The sequence below is a fragment of the Oncorhynchus mykiss genome, chromosome 14 (genome assembly GCF_013265735.2).
Source record: "Oncorhynchus mykiss isolate Arlee chromosome 14, USDA_OmykA_1.1, whole genome shotgun sequence".
NCBI classification, from domain to species: Eukaryota; Metazoa; Chordata; class Actinopteri; order Salmoniformes; family Salmonidae; genus Oncorhynchus; species Oncorhynchus mykiss.
The window spans coordinates 4899017-4923399 of record NC_048578.1 but is presented as its reverse complement, the minus strand read 5'-3'; the positions used below and the strand labels follow the sequence as shown (position 1 = coordinate 4923399).

Here is a 24383-nt window from a genome sequence, read left to right as displayed (position 1 = left end):
GGCTAAATATGTGACTTTAAAATGCCCATTTACCCTGTTCCTATCTGACGGTGCAATCCACTGTCTCGTCAGCCCAGCCAGGCACTTTATAAACTTCATCTCCACGATAAAAACAACAGCGGAGATTTGTATAAACCTTGCTGTTTGTCTGTCCGACATTTGCAAAATTGTTTCAATATTCAACTTTGATCTCTATCTGTCCCATAGAAGTTAATGTGTAGGGAGTCGGGATGAGACAGACAGGCAGGCAGCGTTTTTCAGCTAGTCAACATCATTAATCAGCTAGCATCATTTTTATGGATATATACAAATAAATGTCAATTGAAAAACTTCTGTTTGAAGTGATTGTGTTAGCTAACACACAATGTTGTTGGCTAGCTCCTCTGACCAGGCGAAATTGCGCCTCATTAGCTCATAATTATGGATATCCAAATGTCTCTAGAAAACAGCTTAAACAAATACAAATGCGGCTACTTTGCTGTTATTCTTGCACTTTTTGACCTGACTGTAAATTAGCCGTAGTTGGCTGGCTAGAAAGTATGGCAATAGATAATTTAGAACAAACGACTGGGTCGCGACCACAGAACAACTGATCGACTGGGTCGTGTCTCTGGCAACCGAACGACCGACCAGAGGGCTTGGGTAGCAACCTTAAATTTGTGTCGGGTCAAGATCTTGTGGAATGATGAAATAGTATGAATAAAAAAAAATATATATAAATCATTTATTTGAATATGTTGGTAACCCATTGTATAAAAGTGATTAATGCCCTCGAAGCAGGGTCAAATGTGTCAACTCCTCTTGCTGCAAAAAAAATAATTTGTCCATAGTTTTCAGGCCTTGTGTCAGGTTTTCAAAGGTCATTGGATATACATTTTAGCTGGACCTGGCAACCCTGATTTGGGTGCACTGTTTGACCACGGCCGTGGAAGTTGAGGGCGCTCTGCCTTCCCCTCCTACCAATGCCTCGCACTCTGCCTGTCCGTCACACGTTGTGTACACTGGTACGGCGGGAGGCCTGACCCCCCACGAACCGGCGACTTCCTCTTTTTCAGATTTCATGGCGATCGGGAGAGAGGGAAGACCACCGAAGCACGCACACTGTCTCAATCCAACCGAAATACAATTATTTAGGTAAATAATTCGCCGCTCGTGCATTACTCAGTTACCGGGGTAGCGAATGATGCACGACTAACGTGCACGTTGGGGATATCCACGTTTACTCCGTGATCTTTCGTTTCTGAATTTCAGATATTCACATTGTAGCGCAATTCGCTAATAACGAATCGGATGAAATGGGCTCCAACAGTACGCGTCTCCCACACATCGTAACGTTAGGCTAGCAAGCAAGCAAGCAAGCTAACTTGCGATGCTAACTATCCAACGGTAGTTTGATATGTTTGTTAAAAAATAACGTTAAACTAGCCGCCGTCAGGTCGAACTTTTCGTGTATTTTTGGGATGCTTAACATGCGTTTTGTTTAATCCAAATATGGTTCCGATAATAAGTAACGATGTGTTTTATCTGGCACGGTTAACTGACCAACTAACCTTAGCTAATGTTAGCTTACTGGCTATCTAGCTAGCCAGATGCGATAAACGGTCGCTATTAGTAGCCATACAGTTAATTTAATTGCTAATGTTAACTAGCTAGCTATCATGGCGGCTTCTGCAGAGTTTTGAAACTTGTAGCTAGCTGTTTGATAGTGAAATGTACTTTATCAGCCATATGTTGTAATGGGTTGAGCTCGCAAACAACTGTATTGGATACTTTGTATCAACCGTGCTCTTGTTAAATTATTAACTGCCATTGTTTCCATAACCCAGTCACTGTTGATTTACATTGTGATGGGTTTCAAGTTTGGAATGCATAACGTTAATCATCGCTACTTTTAGCATTTATACGTTTTGGAACGTTATCCCAACCTCTCAAATTATGTGATTCTATCTAAGTGTCATAGTTAGAGGTTTGAATGGCTATTTTTAATTAGGGAAAGTTAGGCTGGCTAATTCTTCCTCACATTATGCCAGTGTACGTCATCAAATGGTAGCCAACTAGTGTTAACTGTTCTCTCTTAAGTTGGAGTCCAGTTTGTAAGCATAACTTGTACACATTATAATATGGCAGACACCCCTGTCCAAAATGTTAGACACTAGTCTTCATCTAACAGTGATCAAGGCCTAACTACTGTTCCACAAGCACTTTTTGTTATAAGGCCTTTTGTCATTCTGCCAAAGTACTCCATGTTTAGCACTCACCTTTTTAAATGGGTTTGGCCTAGAAGTGACTGACGTTATTGTTATGAGTGGGCCCTGGGCATGTGAGAGGTGGGTCGGTAGTTATGAGAATACATCGTATATAATCACACACTATTTCTTCTTTATATTGGGTCGTTTGGAGGATGATTTGGGTCACAGTCAACTTCTAATTTGTGTCTTGAGATGAAAAAGTTGAAGAACCCCTGTCAGTTATCTAATCAATGTGTTTGTGTGAGAGAGCGAGTGAAGAAGACCCTCGGATAATAAGACTATATATTTTTTTGCTTGACAGTGAGATCTAAGCAGACAGACACTGAACGGATTCTCCTGCTGGTAAGTCAGCCACTCCTCCATATGGTTACTAGTCTTTCCATTTAGAAAAATGGAAAGTGCACCATCTCTGTCCCTCTGGTTTAGGTCATTTATCTCACACCATTGGATAGGTGAAAGCAAGGGTTATCAACTACAGTGCCTTGCGAAAGTATTCGGCCCCCTTGAACTTTGCAACCTTTTGCCACATTTCAGGCTTCAAACATAAAGATATAAAACTGTATTTTTTTTGTGAAGAAACAACAACAAGTGGGACACAATCATGAAGTGGAACGACATTTATTGGATATTTCAAACTTTTTTAACAAATCAAAAACTGAAATTGGGCGTGCAAAATTATTCAGCCCCCTTAAGTTAATACTTTGTAGCACCACCTTTTGCTGCGATTACAGCTGTAAGTCGCTTGGGGTATGTCTCTATCAGTTTTGCACATCGAGAGACTGACATTTTTTCCCATTCCTCCTTGCAAAACAGCTCGAGCTCAGTGAGGTTGGATGGAGAGCATTTGTGAACAGCAGTTTTCAGTTCTTTCCACAGATTCTCGATTGGATTCAGGTCTGGACTTTGACTTGGCCATTCTAACACCTGGATATGTTTATTTTTGAACCATTCCATTGTAGATTTTGCTTTATGTTTTGGATCATTGTCTTGTTGGAAGACAAATCTCGGTCCCAGTCTCAGGTCTTTTGCAGACTCCATCAGGTTTTCTTCCAGAAAGGTCCTGTATTTGGCTCCATCCATCTTCCCACCAATTTTAACCATCTTCCCTGTCCCTGCTGAAGAAAAGCTGGCCCAAACCATGATGCTGCCACCACCATGTTTGACAGTGTGGATGGTGTGTGTTCAGCTGTGTTGCTTTTACGCCAAACATAACGTTTTGCATTGTTGCCAAAAAGTTCAATTTTGGTTTCATCTGACCAGAGCACCTTCTTCCACATGTTTGGTGTGTCTCCCAGGTGGCTTGTGGCAAACTTTAAACTACACTTTTTATGGATATCTTTAAGAAATGGCTTTCTTCCCACTCTTCCATAAAGGCCAGATTTGTGCAATATACAACTGATTGTTGTCCTATGGACAGAGTCTCCCACCTCAGCTGTAGATCTCTGCAGTTCATCCAGAGTGATCATGGGCCTCTTGGCTGCATCTCTGATCAGTCTTCTCCTTGTATGAGCTGAAAGTTTAGAGGGACGGCCAGGTCTTGGTAGATTTGCAGTGGTCTGATACTCCTTCCACTTCAATATTATCGCTTGCACAGTGCTCCTTGGGATGTTTAAAGCTTGGGAAATCTTTTTGTATCCAAATCCGGCTTTAAACTTCTTCACAACAGTATCTCGGACCTGCCTGGTGTGTTCCTTGTTCTTCATGATGCTCTCTGCGCTTTTAACGGACCTCTGAGACTATCACAGTGCAGGTGCATTTATACGGAGACTTGATTACACACAGGTGGATTGTATTTATCATCATTAGTCATTTAGGTCAACATTGGATCATTCAGAGATCCTCACTGAACTTCTGGAGAGAGTTTGCTGCACTGAAAGTAAAGGGGCTGAATAATTTTGCACGCCCAATTTTTCAGTTTTTGATTTGTTAAAAAAGTTTGAAATATCCAATAAATGTCGTTCCACTTCATGATTGTGTCCCACTTGTTGTTGATTCTTCACAAAAAAATACAGTTTTATATCTTTATGTTTGAAGCCTGAAATGTGGCAAAAGGTCGCAAAGTTCAAGGGGGCCGAATACTTTCGCAAGGCACTGTACATGGCTTTCACCAGTCAAGTCAGAGTACGTATAATCTTTAGGGAGATGAGAATGGATGCATTGTCAAAGTACTGAAACAGGCCCTAGGTTTAAATTTACCACAGAGAAAGCAGAAGTCAGAATACACACTCACCAATACCACACTACATGGGTAAGTGTTTATTTGGGTGTAAGTTCCGATTTTAGTTTGATGCAATATTGTACAATGCAAGTGTAACAACTTGGGTTGCTTATTTTGTACCAATAAAGTTTGAGAGAATTTGGGAGGGAGAGAGAAGACGCACTTTTTTTGTGTGTAAGAACATAGGATTATAATTTGTTTAGTAGACGCCTAAACCTTAGTGCCCTTTGTTATTGTAACATCTTAAGGCTGCTAAACTTGAAACCACATTTGCATCAACTAACCTCTGAAGATCCTGCAGCAGTAACGGCACCCTACACTAACTGTGATAGTGTGGTTTTTCCCTCTCTCAAATTGTCAAACTTTATTTGTACGAAATAAGCAATCCATATTGCAGAAGCAGTACAACAGAAATGACTAATAAAACCTTTCACGTTCTACCCGGTCACAACTCTGTCTCTCTTGCGCTCTCTCCCCCTGTCAATTGCTATATCTCTCTCTGTGCAGGTGTTGCTCAGTGGGCAGTAGTGGTTTCTAGTGCTGGTGTTCTGTTGAAAGGGCTCCTTAGCGCTCTGTGCTGTTGTCTTGCTGTGTCCTGGGTTAGGACTGCCAGCCTATGGCTCTAATGGACAAACACAAAGTAAAGCGACAAAGACTTGACCGCATTTGTGAGGGTAAGGAGCCATGTTTTGCGACACACTCAAACACGCGCACACAGACACTGACCTCATACAGACACGCACGCACTCACACACTGACCATACACAGACTGCGCATCTTACATCTTGTATTTTTCTATAATAGGCATTTGAATATTAAGATTTCACAATTCATTTTATCAGGTTATAGGCATATGGTAATGAGTATTCTCACATGATATTCTCACACCTCCATCACAAATTCATAATACAAAATGGTTTCTACTGGTCTGATTTGGTGTATCAGAACATCCTCCAGAGAGGATGTGCAGTTTTCTTCAAATTGATTGAATGTGTGATTATCACATGCCTACGTCTATAATATTTTGCACTTCCAGTGCATTCGGAATGTACCACTTGTCTTTTCACATTTGTTACATTACACCCGTATTCTAAAATTGATGGGGGAAAAATTCCCCTCATCAATCTACACACAATACCCCATAATGACAACGTGAAAACAGGTTTTTTGAAAATTGTGCAAATGTATTAAAAATTAAAAACAGAAACCTTATTTACTTAAGTATTCAGACCCTTTGCTATGAGACTTGAAATTGAGCTCAGGTGCACCCTGTTTCAATTGATTATCCTTGAGATGTTTCTATAACTTGATTGGAGTCCACCTGTGGTTAATTAAATTGATTGAACATGATTTGGAAAGGTACACACCTGTCTATATAAGGTCCCACAGTTGACAATGCATGTCAGAGCAAAAACCAAGCCATGAGATTGAACGATTGTGTCGAGGCTCAGATCTGTGGAAGGGTACCATTCTGCAGCATTGAACGTTCCCAGGAACAGTTGTCTCCATCATCCTTAAATGGAACAAGTTTGGAACCACCAAGACGCTTCCTGTAGCTGGCCGCCCGGCCAAGCTGCGCAGTCGGAGGAGAAGGGCCCTATGGTCACTCTAACAGAGCTCCAGAGTTCCTCTGTGGAGATGTGAGAACCTTCCAGAAGGACAATCATCTCTGCAGCACTCCACAAATCAGGCATTTTTTAAGGGGGTAAAAAGGCACATGGCAGCCCGCTTGGAGTTTGCCAAAAGGCACCTAAAGGACTCTCACACCATGAGAAACAAGATTCTATGGTCTGAAATCAAGATAGAACTATTTGGCCTGAATGCCAAACGTCACAAAGATGAACGGAGCAAAGTACAGAGAGATCCTTGATGAAAACATTCTCCAGAGCGCTCAGGACCTCAGACTTGGGCGAAGGTTCACCTTCCAACAGGACAACGACCCTAAGCACACAGTCAAGACAACGCAGGAATGGCTTCGGGACAAGTCTCTGAATAAATGTCCTTGAGTGGCCCAGCCAGAGCCTGACTTGAACCCGGTCGAACATATCTGGAGAGACCTGAAAATAGCTGTGTAGCGATGCTCCCCATCCAACCTGACAGCTTGAGAGGATCTGCAGAGTAGAATGGGAGTGGGCTTGTAGCGTCATACCCAAGAAGACTCAAGGCTGTAATCGCTGCCAAAAGTGCTTCAACAAAGTACAGAGTAAAGGGTCTGAATACTTTTGTAAGTATATATATATATTTTTTGCTTTGCTTTGTCATTATGTGGTACTGTGTTTAGATTGACGAGGGGAGAAAACCATTCAATCCATTTTAGAATGAGGCTCTAACGTAACAAAATGTGGAAAAAGTGAAGGGGTCTGAATACTTTCTGAATGCACTGTACATCAGCTGCTGATATGGAATATATTTTATTAACGATCAGCCTATTAGTTTGTGGAGTGGCAGATGGGATATAGGGCTGGGAATTATTACATTGCTTTGGTGGCGATACGATATGTATTGCGACACTCACTGTTATATATGTTTTGTGATTCAGTGTTCCAAACATATTGCTCACCATATGTCTGCTGCAGAGAGAGGAGAGAGCATGAGAATTAGTTTTCATTAGTCATGGAAATAAAAGTGCTGAAAATAAATTTGTCTCCCTATTTCAAAAGATGCAGAACAAGCTATTAAGGAAAAAATACTGGAGTTTTGGTGCCGGTACAGCCAACTAGCTCAAAAATAATATTGCAATATTGTGAAAATATAGTCCAAAAATAATATGAGGGTATGTAACTGTATTGATCCTCCCCCCATCATTAGTAGAATAGTGTAGTGATGGCTTGGGGATAGTCAGAGAGAGCGCAAAATGCCCTTATCTCACTTCCTGTTTCTGTCTGTGGGGATTTCAAGAGGGGTTAGTGGGTGGCCAAGCTGGTGTGCCTGAGCTATGAGCCGTGAGAAAGAATGTCAAGGCAAGGTACAAATGATGAGGATGACTGAGTACATGACAGGCTAGGATAATAGACCAGTTAGATTACAACATGATCAGTGTTTTTTGTGTGTTTTTTTTACAACGACTGAAATTAACTGAAACGGTAGAATGGTATCGCTTTGGCCTAGATGTAAAACAAATAAATTGGTATTGCAAGTCATGCCAAGCCTCAATTTGTAGTGTATACAAATGTCATAAAAAGGTAATGAAATCATATAAAATATCTTATTAAATTCTGGACATATAAGACAAAATTCTGGTCTGTACTACCCCAGTCCAAACTAAATAAATTGGTGTGAAATGCAGCCCTTGGGTGATGTTGAGATAAAATGGAGGGAGTTGTCTGGGAGAGTCAGGTCCCCTGAGATGAGTGAGAGGAGCAGGGTGAGGGGTCGCGGCCGTGGCTACAGGGAAACGGGCCAGCTGTCTCTTTAAAAAACAACAACAGCCAAACCAGACCTAGCCACTGCCTGGCTATGCTAATGAGGTTAGTGCTGGTTGGCTGGCCCTCAATGGAGCTGTCCGTGATTGGAGCCGGACCGTGGGGGAGGGGCTGGGTGTGGATGACAGCAGGGACCTAGCCAGCCGAGAACAGTCTGACAGAACTAGAGAGAGAAAAGAAAGAACGATAGAGGGAGAGAGCGAGGCGAGAGAGAGGAAGACAGGCTGGCAAACTTCATAATGCAAGGTTAGGCGCTGTGTGTGTGTGTCGTTAAATGTGTTTGTGAAGGAGAGCTTGAAGATGGAAGGGGGTGATATGGGCTTGGGTGTGGTGTTGCCGACGAGTGTGTGTGTCGTTTCCTTTTTGCTCAGCGTGTCCTTGTAGTGAATTGAGCAACTGTGTGTGTGTGTGTGTACGGCGCCTGCGTGTATGTGTGTTATTGTGTGTCTGGCTGGATGTTGGGTGGAGTAGTGCTGCATTATCATCCTACCCTGCCCCTCCCCCTCTCCCTGCTCTCTCTCTCACACTCCTTAAACCAAGGGAAAGAGAAAGGAGGAGGAGGAAGGGAAAGGAAAGGAGGGAGGGAGAATGAATGAAGCGCTGAATGAATTGCATTGTGTGCGCGGCCATGCTTGTGCTCCATAAGCCTTGTACGCAAGCGTCCTTTACTCTAAATATTTGTGTGTTTGCGCTTCTGAGGCTGCCTTTTGTTAACCAGTAATTGTGAATCCATTGTGATCTCTGGCATGTGGAGATTAAGATAAAGGAAAATGCTTTGTTATTTTTTTTAATGAGATGCAGATTCACTTTCTTAAGCCTTCTCGGCTAGGCCCATTTGGGAAATGCTTTGACGTCACAGGAAGCGTCCACAAATATTTGTCTTCCACCGCCTGCCTGCCACCAGTTCCTATCCTACTCCCCCCTCTCTTTCTCCCTCCCCCACACTCCCACTATGACACAGGACATAGTGTTTGTGCATGTGGATGTCTGTCTGTGTGTCTGTCCCTGCATGCGTCCTGCCCTCTGTCCATGTGAATGTTCCAGCGAGACACATGCACCCCCCCCCCCCCCCTTCTTGTCCCTCTCCCCCACCCCAGACCATACACCTGTCACGCAGAGACTGTGTGTGTGCTTCTGGTCTAGGGGCCAGTGGTGTGGTCTGGTGTGTGTTACGTGTGTGTGTGTGTGAGAGAAGGGCAGTGCGTTCCGATTCAGAAGGCCAGTTCATGATTAGTTCAGTGTGAAGGAGAGGCAGAGCGCTAAGACACACACACACGAATATGTCTTATGATGATGGTATCAGTGGTGATGTTAGCTTTTGTTCCAGTTGGCCACATTTCTCTAGTGACCTTTGGCACAGATGTTAGCCTTGTGCTTTGTCTCGCATTCTGCCACTTGGTGCTCAGTGATGATTGAGGATTTCGATGCAGACGCAGGACCACGGTGGTCAAATGTAGCCATGTATCAGTGGCGTGTGTTTACGGATGTGTGTACAGAACGTGTGTGTGTGTGTTTGGGGGGGCACCAGAGGAGGGAATTTAGGTCATGACTCAGACTCTCTCTCTACCCCCTCCCCCCTTCTTCCCTGCACCCCGCATCTCAACCCCTCTACTGCCCCTCCCCCAACCGTCACACTCGACCTCCCCTGGCACTGCAGCCAGCTACAGTGTAGCTCCACAAGCGTTTTCATCCTCCACTCTGGCTGGAGTCAGCGATGTGGGTGGTGTATCATTCAGTGTGTCTTACATGTGTCGTCATAGCATGTGCGTCTGATTTCCGGGTTGCATGTATTGACGTTGTAGGTTCGTGATTGTGTTGGACCCCCCCCCCCCCCCCGTCTCTTTGTCATCTCAGATGTGCTCTCTGCAGCAGCAGATCCAGTTACATATTACCATTGCGTAACCATCACACGCAGCCACTGATCCCTCAGGGTGCCAGTGTTGACAAGGCCCTGGCTGTTTGTGGGGACGGAGAAGAGAGCATCATGGGACTCGCTTTGGTAGTAGTAATCATGTTAGTGGTCACTGGTCAGACTCACTATTCGGGTTGAGCCTGCTCTGGCCCCAGCACTGATGATGCCAGTGGCTATTGTCATGCCTGGTCAAGTTCAGAGGGACTTTAATGGTGTGCACGTGTGTGTTGTAATGGTCAAGGCAATGGTGCGTGTAGAAGGTTTAGGGCAGTGATTCATTTTGCCCTGGTCCAGAGACTCCAGAAACATTGTTGATTCACTAACCTCAGTGAACAGTCCCATCTGGGAAAACATGGTGAGCTGTATGCGGTGTTTTTGACTTTATCACACATCCCCAAAGGAAGCCATTTTGTCTGGGCGAACGATCAACTCAAAATGGACTGTAAACGTCAGATGAACACTTATAGTTTGCTGGTTATAATATGGACATTAAATAAATAAAAAATAATCCACAACCATTGGTGTGTCAAGCACCATGCTCCAACCTAGCCAGCCATTGGAACCAAAGCAGCACATACGATTTTAGAATGCAACTAATTTAGTGACCTTTCGTAATGCCAAATCATGTCTTAACTGTCTCCCTCTCCCCTGTGTGCAGGCATCCGCCCCCCCATCCTGAACGGGCCCATGCACCCTCGGCCCCTGGTGGCCCTGCTGGACGGGCGTGACTGCACCATAGAGATGCCCATCCTCAAGGACGTGGCCACTGTGGCCTTCTGTGATGCCCAGTCCACCCAGGAGATACACGAGAAGGTAGAGTGAGACACACACACTTTAGGAACACCTGCTCCTTCCATGACAGACTGACCAGGTGAAAGCTATGATCCCTTATTGATGTAACCTGTTAGACACTTCAGTCAGTGTAGATGAAGGGGAGGGGACATGTTAAAGAAGGATTTTTAAGCCTTGAGACATGGATTGTGTGTGCCATTCAGAGAGTGTATGGGCAAGACAAACAATTTTTAAAAGACTGCCTTTGAACGGGATATGGTAGTAGGTGTCAGGAGCACCGGTTTTAGTCTGTCAAGAACTGTAACGGTGCTGGGTTTTTCACACTCAACAGTTTCCTGTGTAAATCGAGAATGGTCCACCACCCAAAAGACATCCAGCTAACTTGACACAACTGTGGGAAGCATTGGAGTTAACATTGGCCAACATCCCTGTGGAACACCTTCGACACCTTGTAGTGTCCATGCCCCAACAAATCGAGGCTTTTCTGAGGGCAAAAGAGGGTGCAACTCAATATTAGGAAGATGCTCCTAATGTTTTGTACACTCAGTGTTTATAAGGCAACATACACTGTCTGGTTGTAAGCTTCCTGTTAATTTGGCTATAAGTGGCACTTCCTGATTTGTAAAATATTTTAAAGTTATTCAGGACTACCTCCTGACTGCCAGCCATATGTTTATTTTAGTATTTATGATACTGTCTAACCAGCAGTCTGTGTGTGTGTATTAACCCCGTAGGTGCTGAACGAGGCTGTATTGCCAACTGTATAACGGTGTCTGTGTGTTAACCCCGTAGGTGCTGAACGAGGCTGTATTCATTTGTGTGATGCCTTGTCTGACGCTGTATTGCCAACTGTATAACGGTGTCTGTGTATTAACCCCGTAGGTGCTGAACGAGGCTGTATTCATTTGTGTGATGCCTTGTCTGACGCTGTATTGCCAACTGTATAACGGTGTCTGTGTGTTAACCCCGTAGGTGCTGAACGAGGCTGTATTCATTTGTGTGATGCCTTGTCTGACGCTGTATTGCCAACTGTATAACGGTGTCTGTGTATTAACCCCGTAGGTGCTGAACGAGGCAGTGGGGGCTCTGCTCTACCACACCATCACCCTCTCCAGAGACGACCTGGATAAGTTCAAAGGCCTCCGAGTCATTGTCAGGATCGGCAGTGGCTTCGACAACGTCGACATCAAAGCTGCAGCTGAGCTGGGTGAGTCATGCCCGAATACACACACACGCAGTATGCCGATGAACAGGTACACACACACACACACACACACACACACACACACACACACACACACACACACACTCCTCTCTTTCCTTCATCTCACCATCTCCCTCTCTCCCCACCTCCCCATCTCTCCCCCCCAGGCATCGCAGTGTGTAACGTACCAGCGTGCTCGGTGGAGGAGACGGCCGACACGTCCATGTGTCTGATCCTGAACCTGTACCGCCGCGTCACCTGGATGCATCAGGCCCTGAGGGAGGGCACCAGGGCCTCCAGCGTGGAGCAGATCAGGGAGGTGGCCGGGGGAGCTGCCCGCATCCGGGGGGAGACGCTGGGCATCATCGGCCTGGGTGAGTGGGGGTCATCTGGGCTAGGGTAGGGAGGTTGATGGAGTTACTGGGTAGTGGAGAAGGGGGCTGATTTTAGAGCAGCTGATTTTTTAAATATTTTATTTACCTTTTATTTAACTAGGCAAGTCAGTTAACCTGTAGTGACGCCCAGCCCGTGAACGGGACCGTTATCATCATCTGACACGAATTAGCATAACGCAACGGACATAAATCTTCCTAGAAAATATTCCTATTCATGAAAATCACAAGTGAAATATATTGAGCCACAGCTTAGCCTTTTGTTAATCACCCTGTCGTCTCAGATTTTCTAAATATGCTTTACAGCCAACCCTAGACAAGCATTTGTGTAAGTTCATCATATCCTAGCATAGCATTATGCCTTGCTAGCAGCAGGCAAACTTGTCACGGAAATCAGAAAAGCAATCAAATTAAATCGGTTACCTTTGATGAACTTCGTATGTTTTCACTCACGAGATTCCCAGGTAGACAGCCAAATTACATTTTTTTCCCAAAATATTATTTTTGTAGGCGAAATAGCTCCATTTGTTCTTCACGTTTGGCTGAGAAATCGCCCGGAAATTGCAGTCACGAAAACGGCGAAAAATATTCAAAATTAGCTCCATAATATCGACAGAAACATGGCAAACGTTGTTTATAATCAATCCTCAAGGTGTTTTTCAAATATCTATTAGATAATATATCCATCGGGACAATTAGTTTTTCAGTAGGACCGATTGGAATAATGGCTACCTCTGTATTTTACACGAGAATCTCTCTCGGGGCCACCATGTGACCACTTACGCAATGTGCCCCCATACGGCTATTCTTCAACAGAAATGCGGAAAACGACGTCACAATGCTGTAGACAACTTGGGTAATACGTAGAAAGCGTAAGCTCGTTGATGGCACATTCACAGCTCAATAGGGACTCATTGGAACGCAGCGCTTTCAAAATATGGGGCACTTCCGGATTGGATTTTTCTCAGGCTTTCGCCTGCAATATCAGTTCTGTTATACTCACAGACAATATCTTTACAGTTTTGGAAACTTTAGAGTGTTTTCTATACAAAGCTGTCAATTATATGCATATTCTAGCATCTTGTCCTGACAAAATATCCCGTTTAAAACTGGAAAGTTTTTTTTCCAAAAATGAAAATACTTCCCCCTAACACCAAGAGGTTATTAAGAACAAATTCTTATTTTCAATGACGGCCTAGGAACAGTGAGTTAACTGCCTTGTTCAGGGGCAGAACGACAGATTTGTACCTTGTCAGCTTGTGGATTTGAACTTGCAACCTTTCGGTTACTAGTCCAACTCTCTAACCACTAGGCTACCCTGACTAGTGGCCCCTAGTCTGGCCTGTTTTCAATTGACAATTGGGGCTACGAGAGGCCCTGGAATTGCTTTGGGTGCCTATGTGCCCCACAATGGATATACAAACACTAGTTACCCCTGTGCGTTCCTCTCTCTGCAGGTCGTGTGGGCCAGGCGGTGGCTCTGCGGGCCAAGGCGTTTGGTTTCGGGGTGATCTTCTACGACCCCTACCTACCTGACGGAGTGGAGCGCTCCCTGGGCCTGCAGAGGATGACTACGCTCCAAGACCTGCTCATCCACTCTGACTGTGTCTCTCTACACTGCAGCCTCAATGAACACAACCACCACCTCATCAACGACTTCACCATCAAACAGGTACACGATGTCATAAACACACATCGTACACACACATTTTATGTATGTTTTAGGGCTGTCAAACGATTTAAATAATCACAATTCATCTAAATGTTTTAATTTGCTGAAATTTGTCCCTTAAGAAAAAATAACCCTATTAAAAAGCAGTTTGTTGAGTTACAGGCGTTTTTATTGTAATTTCAGAAAATGTCATTAATATATCCGAAGTAATAGTGGAATGATAGTGTTTCACAATATTTTTTCCCTCCAAAAAATTGATTGGGCCCACACAAAATTGCATTCTATTGGTGCAGCCTTCTTATTGGTCAACAGAAGACGGGGACTGGCTCTTGTTGTTAAATTGCCTGAGCCGCATGCTAACCGAATCCGTTAGTGAGCGATACTTTATACAAATCGTTCAGCCCCAGTCAATTTGACAAGAGATTTGCCGGGCCCAAAAATACTACATGTAGCTCTTTTAAATATACTTACTCCCTCTTATTAATGTTCTTGACGTTTTAACACTTGCGAACACGCACACACATACACACACACACAAACAAACAGTTAAGGCATTCTCAATTAGTGTTCTCCCTATTTCTGATTTGGATGGTTAAGTACAGGAAAACAGAACTGAATCTATGGACACAAGGAGCATTTTACACCTGTTCAACAATGATATGAATTCCACAGAAGACAATAGCTCAGCCAGGTCTGAGTTCATGTAATAACAGCTATTAGATGTAACCTAGGCTACTTCAACATGAGCTGGTTCTACAAAAATTGAGATTATTTGATTAAATCTTTTGACCTGAGAAATGCAAGAAAAACAGTACCTGAATGGATGTCCTGTTCTGGTTTAAAACCATTGTGGGTAGTTAGTTATGTCAAGAGGCATTCAACCATGACATTGTAAACATTATCTTGGTTAGCTAGCGAACTTTAGTATAACTTGCGAGCTATTTTTGTCCAAAATATGTTTTTGCTGTTATCTAAAGAAACACCTGAGAATGTGTGTATGGTTGAGCTTTTTTTCCTTCAAAATTGTGGCTCAAAGCTGCACGCAAAGTGGATGTTTTAAGGGTGTTTTCACATATTAGTCCTCTTTTAAAATAAGTGGTGTCAGTCCTGGTTTAAAGTGAACAAAAGAAATCTAAAGAACTCAGTTCTCTTTGTCTTCACACTGCCTTTGAATGAGGACTCAACTCTTTTGCCAGTTCACTTCGCCTTTTTTGAGGTCCGAGTCCTCTTTGCATTCGCATTTCAATTTTTTGTTAGAAAGGAACCAAAGATATTTGTCCAACATTCACTCAATGCACTCTAGTAAAAGTACAGGACAAGCCATTCCATCAGAATGTGCAATCGGACAGCTAGATATACCTACTTAAATTTTGGAAGTTAACAGATTGCATTTTGGTAAAAGGATGAGACATAATAATTGTCATCAGAATTAACATGTAAATATTATTGGTAACAGATTAACTACCAGTAAATTAATTGCCAATTTAAATAATGCTGTAGGCTACTGACCCTTCAACAGCTAGAATGGATTTTGTACCCATGTTGTGATTCTCACCAAATATGTTGCCTTTTCACACTATTCAAACCCCACATTCAAATAAACAGTTTATGAACCTCTCTTAGCCTGTAGGTCAACATATTGCAAACAGAGAATCTGAACATCGCGTCAGTACAAAACTCCACACACACATTTTAGAATTTCTCTGTGTCCTTGACAATCGCTAATCAGCACACATTTATTTATGTGAACCGGCACATCCTCTTCTCTCTCCAATGTGAAGGGGTTATTGCAGGGGAAACAGTGTTCCAGTAGTCCAGTGTGTGGTGCGGTAAAAATTACAATGTGAAGGGGTTATTGCAGGGGAAACAGTGTTCCAGTAGTCCAGTGTGTGGTGCGGTAAAAATTACAATGTGAAGGGGTTATTGCAGAGGAAACGGTGTTCCAGTAGTCCAGTGTGTGGTGCGGTAAAAACTACAATGTGAAGGGGTTATTGCAGAGGAAACAGTGTTCCAGGAGTCCAGTGTGTGGTGCGGTAAAAATTACAATGTGAAGGGGTTATTGCAGAGGAAACAGTGTTCCAGTAGTCCAGTGTGTGGTGCGGTAAAAACTACAATGTGAAGGGGTTATTGCAGAGGAAACAGTGTTCCAGGAGTCCAGTGTGTGGTGCGGTAAAAATTACAATGTGAAGGGGTTATTGCAGAGGAAACAGTGTTCCAGTAGTCCAGTGTGTGGTGCGGTAAAAATTACAATGTGAAGGGGTTATTGCAGAGGAAACGGTGTTCCAGTAGTCCAGTGTGTGGTGCGGTAAAAATTACAATGTGAAGGGGTTATTGCAGAGGAAACAGTGTTCCAGTAGTCCAGTGTGTGGTGCGGTAAAAATTACAATGTGAAGGGGTTATTGCAGGGGAAACAGTGTTCCAGTAGTCCAGTGTGTGTTGCGGTAAAAATTACAATGTGAAGGGGTTATTGCAGGGGAAACAGTGTTCCAGTAGTCCAGTGTGTGGTGCGGTAAAAATTACAATGTGAAGGGGTTATTGCAGGGGAAACAGTGTTCCAGTAGTCCAGTGTGTGGTGCGGTAAAAATTACAATGTGAAGGGGTTATTGCAGAGGAAACAGTGTTCCAGGAGTCCAGTGTGTGGTGCGGTAAAAATTACAATGTGAAGGGGTTATTGCAGGGGAAACAGTGTTCCAGTAGTCCAGTGTGTGGTGCGGTAAAAATTACAAGCAAATCCGGGTAGCTTTGTGTTCACCTTGTCCCCCAAAAAAAGAAGGGGGAACAAGACTTCCGAATTCAAGCGAACCATACTCAAACCACCTCTCGAGATGGTCTCAGTTTGGTTTGCTTAGGGCGCTCTTCTGAGGGCTCTAAGTTCCTATGGAGTCTTCGCACTCCACTGTGTTCCTTTTGGAGTCTTCGCACTCCACTGTGTTCCTTTTGGAGTCTTCGCACTCCACTGTGTTCCTTTTGGAGTCTTCGCACTCCACTGTGTTCCTTTTGGAGTCTTCGCACTCCACTGTGTTCCTTTTGGAGTCTTCGCACTCCACTGTGTTCCTTTTGGAGTCTTCGCACTCCACTGTGTTCCTTTTGGAGTCTTCGCACTCCACTGTGTTCCTTTTGGAGTCTTCGCACTCCACTGTGTTCCTTTTGGAGTCTTCGCACTCCACTGTGTTCCTTTTGGAGTCTTCGCACTCCACTGTGTTCTTTTAGGAGTCTTCGCACGCCACAAAAAAATTAGGGGAACCGCACTGAATTCACAAAAATTGTCTGAAGGGACCAAGTGTGAAAACACCCTAAGAGACAGACGGTGCCACAATAACAGCAGCTGCAACATAGTGCAGGGTCCGTGCGGAATAGGGTCTGTGTGGAAACACGTGCGCTTGAAAGGGGTCCGGGCGGTGAAAAATCTAACACCTTATTAACTCGTTAACAGCCCTAGTATGTTTGTAAATTCACGTTCTTACATGCATGTACAGGTAACTTCCAAAATAATGGAAACAATTGACTAAATGAGGGATACAAAGTATATTAAAAGCAGGTGCTTCCACATAGGTGTGGTTCCTGAGTTAATTACGGGAGTGCGTGTGTGTATAAAGTTAACCCTGTGTTTTGTGTGTAGATGCGCCAGGGAGCGTTCCTGGTGAACTCTGCGCGGGGAGGGCTGGTGGATGAGAAGGCTCTGGCTCAGGCCCTGAAGGAAGGACGGATACGAGGAGCTGCACTAGACGTCCACGAGACAGAGCCCTTCAGGTACACACACACACACTGGACGTTCAGTCGTTCACGAGACAGAGCCCTTCAGGTACACACACACACTGGACATTCAGTCGTCCACGACACAGAGCCCTTCAGGTACACACACACACACACACACACACTGGACGTTCAGTCGTTCATGAGACAGAGCCCTTCAGGTATACACACACACACACACACACACACACACACTGGACGTTCAGTCGTCCACGAGACAGAGCCCTTCAGGTACACACACACTCTGGACGTTCAGTCGTCCACGAGACAGAGCCCTTCAGGTACACACACACTGGACGTTCAGTCGTCCACGAGACAGAGCCCTTCAGGTACACACACACTGGACGTTCAGTCGTCTACGAGACAGAGCCCTTCAGGTACACACACACTCTGGACGTTCAGTCGTCCACGAGACAGAGCCCTTCAAGTACACACACACTCTGGACGTTCAGTCGTCCACGAGACAGAGCCCTTCAGGTACACACACACTGGACGTTCAGTCGTCTACGAGACAGAGCCCTTCAGGTACACACACACTGGACGTTCAGTCGTCTACGAGACAGAGCCCTTCAGGTACACACACACTGGACGTTCAGTCGTCCACGAGACAGAGCCCTTCAGGTACACACACACTGGACGTTCAGTCGTCCACGAGACAGAGCCCTTCAGGTACACACACACTGGACGTTCAGTCGTCCACGAGACAGAGCCCTTCAGGTACACACACACTGGACGTTCAGTCGTCCACGAGACAGAGCCCTTCAGGTACACACACACTGGACGTTCAGTCGTCCACGAGACAGAGCCCTTTAGGTACACACACACTGGACTTTCACGAGACAGAGCTTTTCAGGTACACACACACTGGACTTTCACGAGACAGAGCCTTTCAGGTACACACACACTGGACGTTCATGAGACAGAGCCCTTCAGGTACACACACACACTGGACTTTCATGAGACAGAGCCCTTCAGGTACACACACACACTGGACTTTCACGAGACAGAGCCCTTCCGGTACACACACACTGGACTTTCACAAGACAGAGCCCTTCAGGTACACACTCAGACACACACACACACACACACTGGGCGTTCAGTCACCCACGAGACTGAGCCCTTCTGACACACACAGCCCTCTGAAGGATCCTAGCCTGATTTCGAACCCCACAAGTCTGTTTGACCGTGCAACCCCCCCCCCTCTCTCTTTCCCCCTCTAACCCTCTCTCTGTTGTTGTAGTTTCTCCCAGGGCCCTCTGAAGGATGCTCCCAACCTCATCTGTACCCCCCACACGTCCTGGTACAGTGAGCAGGCCTCCATCGAGGCCAGAGAGGAGGCTGCCAGGGAGGTGCGCCGTGCCATCACTGGTAAGACCCCTAACACTCCGCCTCAGCTAGTTAACACCGCCTGGGCTTCCATCGCCAACCTAACTTTGTATTATTAGTTATTACGTAGTGATGAATTGATTATTTCAGTGGCTTTATGTAGCTTGAGTATGGCTGCATCTTTTGAGGTTCTAGAGTGGGCTGGTGTTATATCTTACCGACACTCTTGTTTTTTTTGCACACAAGAAAAATGCACATCAATATTGTGAGAGTTTAAAATGGTAAAAAATATATATATACAAATAGCTGCATGTGCAGGAGACACCCTGAGTGACTTGTACGGCACCTGTCCCGAAAATGGTATCCTGGTTATTAAAACAGAGATTGGGGGATTTACACGCTAAGCCCTTTTCCCCTGTCTGTCCTCTGTTAGGGCGTATCCCAGACAGTCTGAAGAACTGTGTGAATAAGGAATATCTGATGGCAGCGTCCCAGTGGCCCAGTATGGAGGCTGCAACAGTCCACCCTGAACTCAACGGAGGCGGTGCATACAGGTGAGACCCTCAGCGGTTAAGGTGAGCACGGGAGGACAACCAAGTCAGGAAGTGTATCGTGATTATGATAATTATACTTCATTTTATGCAAAATACGATATCTGTTCTTCACAGTAGATTTGGTTGTTGATGAATGTGCTGCAATGTTGTTCCCTCCTGAACAAGGCCCTGATACGCTCTCTCGCTCTCTCTACGTGTCAGGTTTCCTGTGGGTCTGATCAGCGTAGCAGCAGGGGGTATGACGGGGGCGGGAGCAGGGGTAGAGGCCCTGGCTCACGCCATCGCCCCTGTGTCCCACCCCCCCCACACCTCATCGCCAGGGCAACCCAGCAAGGCAGAGGCAGACAGAGACATCCCCTCTGACCAATAGCACCCCAACATTCCTCCGTCACCCCTGGAAACCAACAACCCCACCCTCTCCTCCCACCATCGTCATCACCACCAACCCTCCTCTCCGACCTCAGGCAGATTGACACTGGGGTTCCGGTTTGATCCGGTTCAATCTGGATCTGTTCAAGCGCCGGTCCTTCAGAACACAGTACCAGCCCAGGAGTGACCTGCCGTCCACAAAATCCCCCTCCTCCGTAACCCTTCCTCGGACCCACTCAACCCCCCCATGGACCCCTATCTCCCCTCTATCCATATTCCCCCCACAACAACAAACCTTCAGCAATAACTCTCTTCTCAAGTATTCAATTGGATTGGTATTTTCATATTTTTTTTTATTCTTTTGAGGAAAAACTAAACATTTAGTTATTGTTTTGAGTAGCATTTCTCCAGCTAAGCTGGACCGAGAGTCTAGCTGTTATGATCCGTGAGAGAGGCGTGAAGGGTTGGCCCAGCGTACATTAGTGGCTTTCTGATGTTACTGCAATCCTTTCTCTTACGCCTCTCTCTCTCTCTCTCTCTCTCTCTCTCTCTCTCTCTCTCTCTCTGTCTCTCTGTCTCTCTCTCTCTCTCTCTCTCACATATTTTAGAAAATGTGTACAAAAGTAAGACACACAACACATCAGGCTTCTATTGTCCCGATAATTCCTAGCCTGATCTTAGATCTCTATCTAGCTAGCTTTAGCCAAGTCAGCTAAAGCACATACAGATCTGGGACCAGGCTACCTGATTCCTTGTCTGTTGGCTAGTGTAGGGATGAATAATGTCAGTGAAGAGCTGAAACCTTAGCAAAGCGTGTTACGTATCCTCTGCCGCTACAGGGCTGTGTTAAACCCTGTGAGTCCTGTCTCTTCTCCTCAAGATGGTGAACCCTCTCCTTTGGCAGGCGACAATTCTCTTTCCTGCTTTTAAATCCCCTTTTGGTGGTCTTAACAGCCGAGCTCCTTTTGTTCCAGCGCCAGTCAATTCCTGTTGAAAGGTCAGATGGATGGCGTCCTATGTTGTGCTCTGTGTCGTCACTCAACAGGCCCTTGCCCACGACGTGGTCTTATACACAACAGTTATGTGAAATGTTTATTCTGTAAAGGCTGTCCCCTGAACTGGTGTGTAGCTTCAAGATCACGTGAGAACAGTTTCATATCAGTAGGATTGTGGTCCCCCCCCCCCACCCCCAAAAAAATGTCAAACTACTGTTCAAGGGCCTTTTTGTTTCTCAGAGGCACTTAGCACCAAGTACACACGGACACACACAGCGAGCTTGCAACATTGTTAGCAGTGGGCAGCACAGGTCAGCTGTGTAGGACCGAGGTTTGGCCAGCAGGGGGTACCACTGCCATCTGAATGCTCAGTCTGCAGGCTGTGCTCAGAGAGAGGGGCAGTGATTTGGCTGCAGCGCTGAGCTGCGTGTAACCAGCCTGACAGCTACCCCTGGGTTTTCTTAACGCGTCCACACGAAGCAGTCAGCCGCAGGGAAACGGAAGTACAACTCTTTTGCCGTGACGTCATTAATTACCTGCTGACTTCCAAAGACAACCAGGACGGGTGACAAGGCAAGGACTCGCTGTCTTTCTCTCTCTCTCTCTCCCAGACCTCTCCGATCTTTTATCGCAGTCCATCCACCCAACCTCTCTCTCTCTCTCTCTCTCCCCATCCAGCCCTTGAAGAACTCTGCTCTCCACTAGTGCTTTATCAGCAAGTGTGGATCCACCCATCCCTTTAAGAATGGGCAGTGTAGCCAGCGAGTTGATTCAACCATCCCTTTAAGAAGGCGGAGATTCACCGTTCCCGTTAAGGCCAAAGGGAGAGTGTGTGGAGTCTTGATTCTTACATGATCGTCGTGGCTTTTCAAAGGCGACCGTGTTGTCTGCATGTGGACCCCCCCCCATTGGTTGTATTGACAAGTCGTTGTCTTTCTGAAAGAGTAGTTCTTAACGCCGTCGTCTCTCGTTGTTTCAAGGGAATACCTTTTTATAGTACCTCAGTAACAGATATTGAATGTACGTTCAAGCCCTTTTCTTTTTTGTACAGCTTTTGTAGAGACCACTTTGCTATTCCTGACCAGAAGGGTTGTGAAAATTGTAACAATGACGATGATAAATAAGAACCCCACTCAATAACCGAATTGACCAAACAACTTTTTAGGATTTGTCTGCAGTTGTTTTTTCTTTCCCCCCCCACTGTCAAAAATCTCAGGCACCGAGACCAGTTACTTATCTCTCATCTTCACCTTAAATGTTATACTTCATTTGTTTCTCTGTGAAAAAAAAATGAGCACAATGCTTTCCCGTGATTCTCCATTTCGACATCAGATTCCAGTTGATCAGACAAGCTTCTTCGACCTCCTGTTCTACAGCACAATGGTACTTGGATTCAAATTCAAAAAGTGTCAGCATGATCCGTTTTTATTTTCTAGAATGTAGAACTGTATGCCTTTCTACTCTCCCTAATGTCATGCTGCTCTAGCTATTGTGCATGTGAGGTATTTTTGGAGGGCAAACGCTATTGGCCTAAAGATTGTCATCTTGTTGTCCACCCTTTGCTCCCCAGTGCTTAACCCTTAACCCAAGTTGCCATTTTGTGGTGGTCAGTAACCAGTGATGTACAGTTTTTTTCCCCCTTCCTACCAGAGTCTATGAGGACATGGACATGAGGACATTATAGGCTCCTGTGTCATGTGATGAGTATATATTTTTTTAAATATCCCCCATAGTTTGAATTATGAGCTTAAATAGTGACCTTAAATTGCCATTGATGATATTGGTGACATTTTTGGTTGTTTTCAGTTCATCAATGTGTTCAAATCCATTTTTTTTTTTTGGACTCTTCAGTTGTAATCGCGCTCACTTTGTGTTCTACATGTTGTACTGACACATTTCAGGAACAAACGTTTGAGTTTTGTTGTTGTCTTAGCCGCCCTACTGTATTTAGCCTCTCCCTGTATAGTAGCTGTAGAGTTGCCATGGAAACACTCACTGCCTTAAACACAGTTGACCACAGTAGGTGGGGTAGGAGAGACACACAGTCAGACGGAACCCCGCTAACAACTCACACCGTAAGGACGTTATTCAATCAAACACTGGTGACAAGGTTTCCCGGATAAGTCAACAATAACATGCTCTCCACAGAGCTAAAAAGGGTATTTGATTTGACATGCAGTTGAGTGTCGGTAAGTTTCACACTGCAAATGTTTTTGTTGAGTACATCAATCAAAATATGCATTCTCTCAGTCCAGAAAGAACATTTCTGGGTTAACCGGGTGAGCCATTTTGATTGAATTTCCCCATACATGTAGCTGAGTAGGTCACTGTCAGTGCTACAGACTGAAGGAAAGTCCATCTGATATTTCACTCTGGGGTGTGAGAATGTTTCCCCTGCTCCGGCGCTCTGAAAGTCTTTCATGGCCAGCCCCGAGTCTCAGGGGGCAACAGCGGACACTGATGTGGTCTGTCAGACCAGCTGAAAAGGATGGATAGAATTGGTCACTTTTCTCTCTCAGGGTTGAAATGCACACATGTCCTCCCGCAGCCTCTTCCTCTCCTTGTCTGTTCTGTGTTCCGCGCTCCTCAGAATGTTGGGCAGTCTCCTGACTTCCAGAAGGCCCTCACCATTCTCTCCCTTCATTTGTACACCGTGAGTTCTTGTTTGGTTTTACCTTCTGTTCTTTGGCACTGACATCTAACCTTCATCTAGCAATGAATGAATAAATGTTTTAAATGAGCTGTGTGTAATGTTGAAATTTGGGAAATGTATTTTTACAACATGTGAACATGAGTTTTTATTTTTTTGGGGTGGGGGGGGGGGTGTCTTTCACTCATCCTTTGTCGTGAATTCATTGATTTACTGTCACCAGACTCCTGTAACGTCTCCTGTAACTAGGCTCTTAAGCTTTGTTTTTGTTTTGTTTACTTTTTGTATTAGAAACAATCATGTTTGTGATGGTAATTTCCGATGGTAAACTCCACACCGTATTTTAATAAAATCCAAAAAATGTACCCTTTGCTTTCTCGCCCTGCTTTCTTCTGTGTTCTCGCTCTGTGTGAAACATATGTCTATGTCAAACCTTTAACTCATTTGACTGACCGTTGCTCTCGTGTGTGTGTGTGTGTGCGTGTGTGTGTGTGCGTGCACAATTTTCATGTGTGCATTGTGCAAGTTTTGCTATATAGCAGTGTTGATCCAGGTGTGCTGCCTGCCGCCTTCTTCTCCTGTTTATAAAGTCCAGCCCTTGGGATATAGGAGCAAGTTTTACAAACTTCTAGCTCCCTAACCAACTCTGTTTACAATCCCTGCTTGTCTGTCTATACGGGCACAGGGGTGATGCAGTGCCAAACAATCCAGCAGCTTTATAGGCAGGCAGGTGAGATGGGTACAGTCATAGCACCACAGGGATCGGGAGGGGGGGATGCCAACCCCCAAATTGCCACCACATGTACCATCCCTAGCCCCTGATGAGACTGTTCTTCATTAAAAAGCAGTCTAAACCTTTTGGTCCCCCCCCCCGC

At 45.0% G+C, this 24383-nt stretch overlaps 1 protein-coding gene across 3 annotated transcripts; it reads left to right on the top strand.

Moving 5' to 3' along the window:
• The first annotated feature begins 889 nt into the window (after positions 1-889).
• LOC110488592 (C-terminal-binding protein 2) lies at positions 890-23873 on the top strand. 3 transcript variants are annotated; one of them, XM_036942719.1, is made up of 11 exons: positions 890-1134; positions 2551-2591; positions 4975-5141; positions 10460-10614; positions 11656-11800; positions 11965-12171; positions 13647-13861; positions 17481-17611; positions 18855-18982; positions 19374-19494; positions 19696-23873. In XM_036942719.1, the coding sequence occupies exons 3-11, from the start codon at positions 5084-5086 to the stop codon at positions 19862-19864; spliced, it is 1329 nt and encodes a 442-aa protein (XP_036798614.1). In that variant the 5' UTR covers positions 890-1134; positions 2551-2591; positions 4975-5083; the 3' UTR covers positions 19865-23873. The 3 variants fall into 3 exon arrangements, with proteins under 3 accessions (XP_036798614.1, XP_036798616.1, XP_036798615.1); XM_036942721.1 differs by having other exon boundaries at positions 891-1134; positions 19374-19515; positions 19696-19838; XM_036942720.1 differs by lacking the exons at positions 890-1134; positions 2551-2591; positions 4975-5141 and adding an exon at positions 7979-8135.
• Positions 23874-24383: the final 510 nt, after the last annotated feature.

Excerpts from the sequence above, each read along its gene's own strand:
- LOC110488592 (XM_036942719.1), top strand. The coding sequence starts at position 5,084 with ATGGCTCTAATGGACAAACACAAAGTAAAGCGACAAAGACTTGACCGC. Across the intron at positions 5,142-10,459 it reads ACTTGACCGCATTTGTGAGG|GCATCCGCCCCCCCATCCTG; the intron begins GTAAGGAGCCAT and ends CCCTGTGTGCAG. Across the intron at positions 17,612-18,854 it reads CACGAGACAGAGCCCTTCAG|TTTCTCCCAGGGCCCTCTGA; the intron begins GTACACACACAC and ends CTGTTGTTGTAG.